General features: G+C 45.3%; 1 protein-coding gene across 2 annotated transcripts; it reads left to right on the forward strand.

Moving 5' to 3' along the window:
- Positions 1 to 1,410: 1,410 nt before the first annotated feature.
- Positions 1,411 to 11,275, forward strand: osr2 (odd-skipped related transciption factor 2). 2 transcript variants are annotated; one of them, XM_072569766.1, is made up of 4 exons: positions 1,411 to 2,206; positions 8,574 to 9,279; positions 10,334 to 10,433; positions 10,862 to 11,275. In XM_072569766.1, exons 2-4 carry the CDS (start codon positions 8,621 to 8,623, stop codon positions 11,042 to 11,044), a joined length of 942 nt encoding a protein of 313 aa, XP_072425867.1. In that variant the 5' UTR covers positions 1,411 to 2,206; positions 8,574 to 8,620; the 3' UTR covers positions 11,045 to 11,275. The 2 variants fall into 2 exon arrangements, with proteins under 2 accessions (XP_072425867.1, XP_072425868.1); XM_072569767.1 differs by having other exon boundaries at positions 10,944 to 11,275.
- The last annotated feature ends 432 nt before the right edge of the window (positions 11,276 to 11,707 follow it).

Genomic DNA, 11,707 nt, shown 5'->3' on the forward strand with positions numbered 1-11,707 from the left:
TTTTACCAATCTCCCGGTCATCCCTAACTCCTAGTATCAAAAAAAATCACAATGTAGAAGTAGATCCGTAATACACTATGTGACAGATTAATCTCAAAGGCTTCGCCCACGCTTTACCAGATGTTTAGTTTGGTAAGGTTTCTCAAGCCCGGCAAGTTCGCCTGCTTAAACATCACGTCGTTCCGCCTTTGCTCGAACATGGTGTGAAATTCCTGGGGGGGAAAAAAACATATTGAGTGAGTCTCAGTGGCAGACTTGTGTTTTAAATGTAAGATGGTATATCTTGCGCGCCATGCGAACGCAAAACAAGTTCTCTCCGGTTGGTGAGTGAAACCGCTGCTGCCAAGTGTGTAAAATTCACCGGGAGTGCGACGTTAAATGAAGGGTCGGATCGATTTTTTAAAATGGTTATTCGATTGTTCACTGTGTAATTTTCATTGAACTAACCAGCCCGTTGGAAAGTAAATGTTTCGTGGATCATCTGCCAAGGGGGAATAGAACGCTTTGGAATGATTTGAGATTTTGTTCTGAAAGAGTAGACTACACCGGCAATGCAGTCCCTCCAGCTCTATATGAAAGAGATGGTTTTAAAACCACTAGTTAATACTTTCCTTGAAATGACGTGAAATTCCATCAGTTCAGGCGCTTCACAATATTTAAATGCACGTTTAAAATTAAGCAATTCTGCTGTAGTTCCAAATTTCCACAACAACAAAAAACAAAATGTAGGATTTTCCCTGCAAGGGCAATGTGTCAGTTCTGTGGATATAGGGAAAATGCAGACGGTGCGTTCAGGTAAGTGCGTGGGATACAAAATGCCATTCTATAATCAGAGAGAGAGAGAGGCAGTGGGAAGAGATCCGCTTCTCTCGAGATTCATTTGGAGAGTGCTTGGAGATCTGCTCAGATACATCCAATACCTTGCAATATTTTATAATACAATAAATATCCAACCAAACATTCGGAGCACTTGAAACAAATCTAATTGTAAGAGAATCGTTTGAAATTTCGAGCAAGTCTAGGAGTTCTTGTGTTAATACTATATAAAACGCTCCATCTGAAGTTTCAAGTGAATTTTAGAATGCTTAACAAAATCACCAAGCGATAAAAAGCCATCTATGCACACAAACACGGGGCTGTGTGAAAGACGTCAAAATGAATGTTATTGTTGGTAAACAGATAAAGAAAGCGAAAATGTATAAAGAGCTAAAGAGTAATTAACCAAACCTTCACTTTGGGAAGTTGAGGTAGGGTTAGCAGAGGGTAGTGAGGGAAGCAGGGAGCGGAGGGAAAGGGGAGGGGTGAAGATTTTTTTGCACAGTCGATTTTGGCAGGTAGTCTCTCCTCCTTGTACTGCCCCCTCTCTGTCGGTAACTGGTGCGTTCATGGGTCCCACGGGACGGGGGTACAAGGATACGATCATGTCCCTGTCTTCGGCGTGAGGTGTGGGTTCTTCAAACGGTGAGGTGATTAGGATTTTCTTTTATCCATTATTTCCAAATCCTGACTTTATCCATACAGAAATTGCGATGCCCAATCCAGATTTAATCCCGTCAGAGTCACCAATCCCCTCTTTCACACTCTGCCTCCTCCCCCTTTCCTTTTATTAATAAGAGGTTACTTTTAATTTGGGCACAGAGTGTCCACATTTACCCATCGCCCCCAACACCTCTCCCTCCCCCTCTCCCCAGTCTTGACCCCTGGACAAATCATGTTTTTTTTAAAAGAAAGCCGCGCCTTTAAGGACGTGTTGTCATCCAAACAGAAAGTAAACACATTACTGAGACTGAGGCAATGGCAGGAACCACTGCTGGAGTTAATCAGCCTCCCTGGCTGTGCGCAGGCGCTGCGCTGCAGTGAAATTTGATGGAAGTTGGAGAGTGAGTTCAGAGGGAATTCGGAGCACAGAGCAGTAGCAGTCAGTCCCGAACAGATTTCCCGCAAAGACCGGGATTTTTTTTTACATACACGCACACACCCTCCCGCAGCTGCTGCTGGACAAGGCGGGAGCATGCAGTCGCCTCGCAGGGACAAACTGCAGAACTTCTAACCAGCCCGGCTTTGGATGTCGCGCCCTTGACTCTGTGGATTAACTACCATACAGGTTAAAAAAGAAACTCCTGCACATACATAAACACGACCTCTCCTGGCATTCACCCGGCGACGAGACCGTTGGAAACTTTGGGGATCAGCTGTGAAACACCGGGTAAGGATTTGTGTGTGTGTGTGTGTGTGTGTGGGTGGGTGTGGGTGTGTGTGTGGGTGGGTGAGTGTGAGTGTGCCTGAAATATCGCATCAGTGCAAATAAACAGGAATTTGCAATTCTGATGGGGATTAGGAATCTCAAGGCAAACTCCTTTAGCGACAAATCAGATTCTCTAGTGTTTGCAATGGCGTTTTCAGGGAGTATTTTTAACCGAAATCGAACATCTATATTTATTTGCATAATTCCAGCAGCTAATAATTTGTGTTCGATCTCTATTCTCTTTGTGTGTGTGTGTGTGTTTCGTTATGTGTGTGTTTGGTTGTGTGTGTGTCACTGTGTATGTCTATGTGTGCGTCACTGTATGTGTGTGTGTCTGTCTGTGTGTCACTGTGTGTGTCTATATGTGTGTGTGCATGTATATGTGTGTGTCTGTGTATATATGTGTATGTGTGCGTATCCGTGTGTGTGTGTGTGTGCCTGTGTGTAAGCACCGTGCATATTGAAATCCGAGATTGGTGTTGACGCTTCGGCCTTTGCCTCTATTCATTGAAGCCAAGGAGTGTGGTCAGGACCGGAACCCAAACATGAAGTTAACGTCGAGATCATCCCAGGGCGGCTCAAGCTGTGGATAGCGTAGTGTGCCTGTGTGTGTATGTGTGTGTGTGTTTTTTTTTTGGGGGGGGGTGAAGACAGAGAGAGACAGTCGGTGTCTCAAAGGGAGAAAAATGTTCGAACAACAGGGACCGCCAAAGTAGTATTTTGTTGCCTAGTCCTGAGTCCAGAGACACTGAATTGCGGTTCCCAGTTCGAAGTTAATGGGATCTTTACAAATGTGTGTTGCGGTATGAGAACGAACCCAATTTCAAACACACTTCAGAGTGGGGCAGACACCTTGTGCGTGATTTCTGCTGTCCAATCTGGGCCACGATTATCATTAATGGCATCCCCCCCCCCTCCCACACCCCCGCCCCCCCACATCCCTCAAGTTTGGAGAGCTCTTCTATCTTTTACGTTTTTGAAATATTCCCAAAGCAATTCACTTGGCAACTCAACAATAGCTGGACTCTCAGAAATCACCACTGACCATGAGCTGAAAGTGTTCAGTGCTCCGTACAATTTACAGTACTGGTTGCCCCTTACTCTATGTGAACGGTACCAACTCCAAGAACCATAATTAGAACACGGGAACTAGCGAAAAAAAAGCCTCGTCACAATTATTTACTTTTACTCCCTAGTTCCAATTTTTTTTGTTTTAAAAAAGGACATGGTTAACTCTTCCAACACTTCCACCTTCCCCCCACCCCCCACCTCCCACACACACACACACACACACACACTCCGTGCCCTACAGCCCCTGTCCCCTGTCAATAGGATGGAGTTAAATTCCCCAGTGACTTTGCCCGGGGGCTGCTGTGTCTCTCCCTTCGGGTGCTGGGATTGCAGGGATAGGGAGGGCTATTCGGTGAAGTTACACAGTTGTGACCTCACACGTTGACACTGCAAAAGGCCAGGAACTGGGCAAATCACCATCCCCTTGCCCCATCCGCCCTCAACCTCAACCTCTTTCCTTCTCTTGTAGCTCCCCACCCCCTCCCCGCCTCAGCTTGATTCACTCAGGCAACCTGGCAAGAGTAGCACAATTAGAAGAATAATTAAGTGAGCAGTTTGTGCTCATTTTCCAACAAGAGTTGAGAAAAGCCGCTCTGTAAGAAAAAAATCATCCCTTTTCTGCCAGAATGATTTTCGAACCGATGCGAGCCATCGTAATCCGAAATACCAAATATTTTGCATCTTTAATAATTTATTTAGGGATTCCTTATTATCCCAGAGAACGCTCCTCAATGTGGAGACCATTGCATGTTCAAATGTCCAAGGGGACGCGCATATACGTTAGCTTCTTTAATCTTGCAATTCTAAAATTGTGACATTAATTGTAGCTTGTTTAAAGATAATTAATTAACTATGACCGTAAACTGACTGGAGAAAGTATTCTTCAAATTCTTAACACATTAGTTTTTTTTTAAAAACTGTCCTTCTGGTCTGCTGTGCAATTGAACTCCCGGTTCCCTTGTAAATACAGATACAAAGTGACTGTGTGACATTAAAAGAGGCACCTGGTCTATATGAGTGTGCATTGCCTGGATGGCTACTGACAGAGTAAATTGTACGTAAGTCGCGCCTAGTTAGGTTTAAGATTTGAAATGATTTTACAGATTTAAAAATAAAATTAATAGATTTGATGGAATGTCTCCAAGGGCTGCATTGACGTATCCGGGTTATTCACTGTAGGACAAGCAGGAAGAAGCTAAATCACATTTTGGGAATGCTCTCGAGTATAAAAGGGGACCCAGAAGTCCCACACTAACCTCTGAGGAGTGGAGAGTAGCAACCGGGACTTCCCTGGAACTCTTCAATGCATCTGCCTCGCTGTTTCCCAGCTGGTTTCAGGATTGCATTACATTGCAATATTTCCCACAGAAAAGGGAGAGCGAAAAAAAAAGTTGACTGAAGTTTAAAACACTCTGGAGATCATGTCTTGCGATGTATTCTCGTCTGAACTCTCTTTCAGAAACTGAAAACATTTAATCTTGTAACCGGGAAGTACGGCTCGGTGTCATTTCCCGATTTAGTTGGTGCAAGCGCACAGTTAGGGGAATCGGTGATGATGGGCGATTTGTCAAAATTATGGGGATTAAACTGCGAAACAATTTGCCTAGCCCGTATAATTACGAGGCTAACGTTAGAGGTTGTGTTGAACAGCCCGACCTGGATTTACTACAGACAACAAACTAAGGCAGCGCCGAGCGTGGTTTCTGGTTAGTGACCAGACTCTGCTGAGACTGGCGATAGGAGCCCGACACAAGTGGGTTTCTGGGCCACCACTTCACCAACGCAAGGGAAAGTAACAAACAAGCACACACACACACACACCAGAAAGTGAGAAAACAATTCGCATCACCTTGCTGGTAACATGGGGAACTTATTCAGTGTGTCACACCTAACTCGGTCACAGGCTGCGTAACTTTAGATAACTTTTGGAGCACGTTTGTTCAGGCCTATGAATAAAGTGACTCTGTAGTTGCACCAAGCTTCTCACCCACTTCGTCTCCCCCACCACCGAACCCCCACCTCACCCCACCCCCACCATGGGGTTGCCATGTGCAATGTGTAAAATCATGTCTGACCCAAATTGCCATTTTTTTTGTTATTGGGAGTGGCGGGGATGGGGTTTGCTGGCGTTCAGACAGTGTTTTATGAAGTTTGAAACGCTCTTGATAGTCAGTTCAAACTGCAGAGGGTGAGGAGCTTCGCGTTGTGGAGGTTTAAGGGAATGAGCGATACTGTTAGCTCCAGGCATTCGGATTAAGAATTCTGGGGTGTGGGTTGGAGAGATTTCTCCTCTAGGAACAGACTGAAGCAGTTGTTTTTTTTAATGTTTATTTTGAAAAAAGAACAAACTGTAGTTTCGCTCCACTGCTCAGAACCAAACCCGTTGACTGTCACACACACCTCAGTAAGTCACAGGGCAACGAGCGATTTCTCTGATTTCGCCGAGAGAGCTAAACTAAAACAGGGCTCTGTCCCCATTTGCTGCTGCGTACACCGAGGAAGCAAGGACTGATTTCTCATAGGAACACATGAGGGTCTGTCCTGAGAACTCATATTGCACTAGCAACTGTTTGTTGTGTAACGTGTTATGGAAAAGTAGGGCACACGGTATGATTTGTCAGGACCAGCTGGTTGTTAAAGAGGTGCAAAGGCGGTGTTTTATTTTTAATTCATCAAGCCCAGTATTTTGGAGTCTATTTTCGAATTTAACGTTTAACCAAAGTCTCCTCCTTCATTTAACCTACTTTAGTTAAACTGCCTGATTTGTAAATGAAGAACCTTTGTGACGAATTGCCCCGAATACACAAAGGAAAAACATGATTTCACTTGACGTGCCCGGTGAGTCTCTGAGTCGGTAGATGATCGCAATTTAGAGAGGCCTCTGTAAATACAATGGGATTAGCATTCCCCAAACCGATTGTATCGCCTTGAAGGAATCAATTGGCAATAGGATGTTTTAAAGCGGTCGATAAAATTGCTAGAAGTTTGCAATCGATAAGCGTGACCATTGGTGAAGAGACGGCCCTGGACTGATAGCAGATTCCAAACACCCCACTACAGCTCCTCCCCCCAAAAAAAGTCGGAATTAATTTGCGAATGGCAATTTGACAGGGCCCGATTTAATCGGCTGGTTTCTTCCAGGTCAATGCAAAGGAATTCAGTCTAAACTGAAATGAAGAGTTTGTGTTTGAGAAGGTGAGGGGGAAGGGAGGTGTGTAGATCTAAATCTGGACCATCAGACGGAATCTGATTTGAAAAAAAGATAACTAAACCCCCGAAGGCATTGATACTCGTGACGATGTGCTACATTCGTCTTGATAATGTTCGCCAGAATCTTGCCAGCATTTTCCGTGCTCTGAAGAAACTTGCTCGGCCTTTCTATTGAGCACAGACCCCCTGTTTTAATCCAGCACTTTGCCGGGAGGTTGAAATCTCTCTGTGACCAACACTCCCGACTTCTAATTACTATAAAACAAAGAGAGATTCACTATTTTAATAAATCAGTGTGTCGTGTTTAGAAACTCGCGTCCAGTTCAAACGCTGATTCCTCTTCAGCTTTGAGTTAATCCTCTAAACAATGTTCCAGCCTTCACCTGAATTATTTGTCCCAAGAGCTAATGTTGTCAGGTAAAATACCGTGACGGTTAGGAACTCAGCACTTTGACGGGATATGAAGATTTTAAATTCTCCTGCAAATGCAGAGATTACAGACTATTCTATTCAATTAAAATCTTTAAATGCTGAGATATGAACACGTCTTTTAATAATGTATAAAATATTTGTGATTTTTTTTCCCCAAAGTCACACTGGAGCTAAAATTCCCTCGCTCCCTCTACAGTAAAACAAACATGTTTCACTCGGCTTCAGCCGACAAGTGAAGTTGTTAAGAGTGTGAGGTGCCAGTGAAGTGCTGCCCTTTTACCTTTCAATTATCTTGATGAATGAGTTACTCCTTGAATAAAGAAAAATAACCAACTCAGCGCAGAGCCCGTGATCCCGAGTCCAGCTGAGTCTCCCTCCCCGGGGGTGGGGTATCGCGACACTGCCCTCGCAGATTCTCACAGACCCCATCAACAAAAATAAACCAGGAGACGACTGCATGCTGGGGAAAGTGGAAAGCCTGTGTGTGTGTCTGTGTGTGTGTGTGTGTGTGAAAGGTAACTTTTGCGGTGAATATTTTCTCTATGTAACGGTGGAAGGTGTCAGTAAAGGAAACACCTCCCGCCCCCATCATTCGCCTAAGGCGATGGTCGGAAAGCAACTTACATTTGCCTCCCTGCTTTTGGAGGTGTCCCGACTTTATTTGTGTTGGGAGCGTGTTTATGAACTGCTCAGAGCAGCTCGTAAAGTTAAAGTGATCAGGGCTCAGATTTCTCCCCCACGGCCGGCAGTTTTTTTTTTAACACGGGCTCTGGTCCCTCGCAGAACCCTGTGCAAATACTTCGCTCTCTTTCCTCGCTCTGCTGTGGTTTCCATTCCTTCTTGGCTTAAAAATAAAAGCAACCGAATCATTTCACTGCAGATGCTGGGAAGCCGGACTAGCGATGGAAATGGCTGAGAAGACTCAGCGGATCTGGCAGCCTCTGTGGAGGGAGAAATAGAACAGGGGGTCTTGTTAATCGGAGGGCTGTTTCACTTTGAAACGTTTTCTGTATCCCTTTAGAGAGAAGAAAACAAATCTCGAAGTCAGCACCCTAGTCGTTGACTGTGCAGTAGGTGTTAGATTTTCAAAAAAAAATAATTTTTGGGGATGCAACTTTTTCCATCCCAAGGTAGGGCCAAGCGCTGAATTGCTCCTCCCGGCCGTTCTGATGTTTTGTTTCTGAGAAGGTTTGTCAGCTGAATTGAACATAATCAAAACAAAGGATGCAAAATATTGGCGACTTCCCGGACTTAAACCATTTCCAACATCAATTTGAATTTTACTCCCACAGACTCCCAAATCGACTTTCTCCAGGGCTTTTAAAGATTGACTCGCTGTAGAGCTACGCCCAGATTTCATGAAAATGTTGTGCAAAAATAACAGCAATGATTAAAAACTGAAAGATCTGCGGGTGCTGTAAATCAGGGACCCGAAACGTTAACTCTGATTTCTCTCCACGTATGTTGCCGGACCTGCTGAGCTTTCCCAGCAACCTTTGTTTTTACCTAACATTAATGATGGTCGAGAAAAGCACCCAAAAGTTTCATGAATGTGCCATAATTAAATGGTGTGTCTGTCTCTCTCTCCCTCTCTCTCTCTCATGGTTCTTTCTAGTCTTGGCCCAGGAATTGTACAGAAGAAGTGTTGCCTATTCGACTGAAATGGGAAGTAAGACTTTGCCCGCTCCAATCCCCCTACACCCACCGCTGCAACTGACGAACTATTCGTTCCTGAGGGCGGTAAACACTTTCCCATCGGCAGTGGACCAGCTGCAGGGTTTGTATGGCCTCAGCACCGTCCAGACCATGCACATGAACCAGTGGACTACCCTGGGCTATCCTCACCTGCACGGGATCGCCAGGTCGACTTTTACCGAGATGGCTGCCGCTCAAGGCTTCGTGGACAGCAGGTTCCCGTTCCCAGCGCTGCCCTTCAGCGCACACGTCTTCCACCCCAAGCAAGGCAGCCTCACCCACGTCCTGCCCTCGCTGCAGAAGGAGCGCCCCCGCTTTGACTTTGCCAACCTGGCGCTGGCAGCCACCCAGGAGGACCCGCCAAAGCCCGGAGACTTTCCCAAGCTCAGCGCCGGGGTCGGAGGCTCTCACGGGGAGGTTGGTAAACTCACCCTGGACAGGAAACCTTCCAGGGGCAGACTACCCTCCAAGACCAAAAAAGAATTCATCTGCAAGTTCTGCGGCAGGCATTTCACAAAATCCTACAACCTCCTCATACACGAAAGGACCCACACGGACGAGAGGCCGTACACGTGTGACATCTGCCACAAGGCGTTCAGACGGCAGGATCATTTGAGAGATCACAGGTTAGTGCAGACACTCAAAATCCACACACACACAGCCACACTCTCACTCATACAGCCACACTCTCACTCACACAGCCACACACACAGCCACACTCACTCACACAGACACACACAGCCACACTCTCACTCACACAGCCACACACACAGCCACACTCACTCACACAGACACACACAGCCACACTCTCACTCACACAGCCACACTCACACACAGTCACACACAGCCATACACACAGGCACACATAGACACACACACATACACACACTCACACTGCCCTAATAAACGTGAACTCCAGTGAGTCCTGAAACAATCCTTTCTCGGTATGTTTCTGGTATTGCTTTTCTCACGGAGTGGGGGAATAAATGATGGTATACGATTTAGTGTGTGATTATTATGTCCCCAAGTTGATATCAGGGTTTCTACATGGGACTTTCTGGGGAAGAATACACCCCAGTATGCCGCGAGGAGGGATTTCCCCCACGAATGGGAATCTCCAATCACAATGTAATTGTACAGATCTGATTGATCACTGCACCGCCCTCCCAGGCGTTTAGATATTAAACTAATGTGAAATGTAATTCAATGAAGAACTCAGGTACTGGGACATGGTTAGAAATACCAGAAATGTCTGAATTCACGAATGGTGTCACAAATTCACTTTCAGGCATCTGTTCAGAGGGGTGAGATTATTGTATCTCCTCCCACTCCCCCTGCCGTATAACAGTAGTTACTGCCCATTGCAGTGAAGCTGTGATTTGGGAGGAAAGGGATGAACCTTCTTGTGGTCCCTGGCGACCTTGGGGTGAGGTTGGGTATTTGGTGACTGCAGTGCTGTCGGCATGGCGCCTCTCCGCCTGTGGAGGGCGCTGTGTCCGCGCATTGCGGCAGCGTCTCTCCCCGGCCAGAGGGGGGCGGTGAGGAGCATCGGCAGCCGCTCGCTCCCGGTGATCAGCAAATACAACAACAACCGCTGCATTCGGTGGCTGCAGCAGCAACAGCAAAGATACATGAACCCGGGGCGTTTTACTGAGAGTTTGCCACTGCGTTCATTTCCAGGTATATCCATTCCAAAGAGAAACCTTTCAAGTGTCAGGAGTGTGGGAAAGGATTCTGCCAATCCAGGACTTTAGCCGTTCATAAAACACTACATATGCAGGTAAGGTCCACAGCACGTTTCCGGAGAGTTCAAATTCGGCGTGAATTAAGTTTAACAAGTCCTGCGGGAGGTGTCTTGCATAGTTTTATGGCGAGGGGAGAGAAAAGCTAGCAGTTTTATTCCCTCAGCAACACATTTATAAAGATAAGGAAACCCAGGGCTTGCAATATGCATTAAGTCTGTCACTAATGTCCTGCGGACCGAGACTTCACGCTCCGTCTTTCTGTGAAGAACCTTCTCATGAACAGTCAGCTATATAACTATCAGTGACTTTTAAGATGACAAATTAAACCATGTATACAACACATACGATCGTTCCGCGGTTTTTGGACGATCGTTGTAAATACTGAAAGGAGGTCACAGTATTTTATTTTCGTTTCAAAACGAAAGAAAGGAATTAATCCTTTGCTTGCTTCAAATCTGAACAGGAATCTCCTCACAAATGTCCCACATGCGGAAGAACGTTTAATCAAAGAAGTAATCTGAAAACTCACCTTCTTACCCATACAGACATCAAGCCCTACAATTGCGAACAGTGTGGCAAAGTATTCCGACGCAACTGCGATCTGCGACGGCACAGCCTAACTCACACTCCCCGGGCGGATTATTGAGCGAACCTACAGCCAAGCCACTCCGCGTTACTTGAATTTGCTGTGAATACTTGTATAAAATAAATAAAATCCTCCCCCCCAAAAATGGGTTAAAAAAAAGGACGATAGCCAAATCCATGTAATTCAATTGTTTTATACATATCCCAATCCAATCAGAATCTTCGTGTATATAAAATGTTTTTATACTGCTCTATGTCCAATCCTCAAATGGGATAAATTGAAAGCATGTGAATAATGATAATAAAAATGCTTTTTATCATGTCATCATTTGTACTTTGTGTTCCAATTAGGCCTAATGGACACTGACAAATGTTTTTAAAATTAAACAGCGCCCACCGGGAAAGATAAATACATAATCAAAACAATAAAATTCACTAACAATATTTCTTTCAACATCTCAAGAAAAACGTTCAACGAGACTAAGAAACTTATTCCGCTTTCTTTCTTCGACACCAAGTTTCTCAAGGCCGTTCATGAATATCATCCTATTTTGCACAGAGAATTAATGTTACCGAAACGGGCTGCATTCGCTTATTGGTAAAGAACTTGTATCTGAAGTCGCGACGTCTTTTGAGGGAAAACTGCAAAACGTTCTTATTAAACGCCCCCGCGATCAGCTCTCGGACTGATTCTGTGGAGCTCCGGAACATTAACTGGGGGGTG

Source organism: Chiloscyllium punctatum, chromosome 5, assembly GCF_047496795.1.
Source record: "Chiloscyllium punctatum isolate Juve2018m chromosome 5, sChiPun1.3, whole genome shotgun sequence".
NCBI classification, from domain to species: domain Eukaryota; kingdom Metazoa; phylum Chordata; class Chondrichthyes; order Orectolobiformes; family Hemiscylliidae; genus Chiloscyllium; species Chiloscyllium punctatum.

Coding starts and splice junctions, on each gene's coding strand:
- osr2 (XM_072569766.1), top strand. CDS start 8,621: ATGGGAAGTAAGACTTTGCCCGCTCCAATCCCCCTACACCCACCGCTG. Junction 9,280..10,333: donor GATCATTTGAGAGATCACAG/GTTAGTGCAGAC, acceptor GTTCATTTCCAG/GTATATCCATTCCAAAGAGA. Junction 10,434..10,861: donor ATAAAACACTACATATGCAG/GTAAGGTCCACA, acceptor AAATCTGAACAG/GAATCTCCTCACAAATGTCC.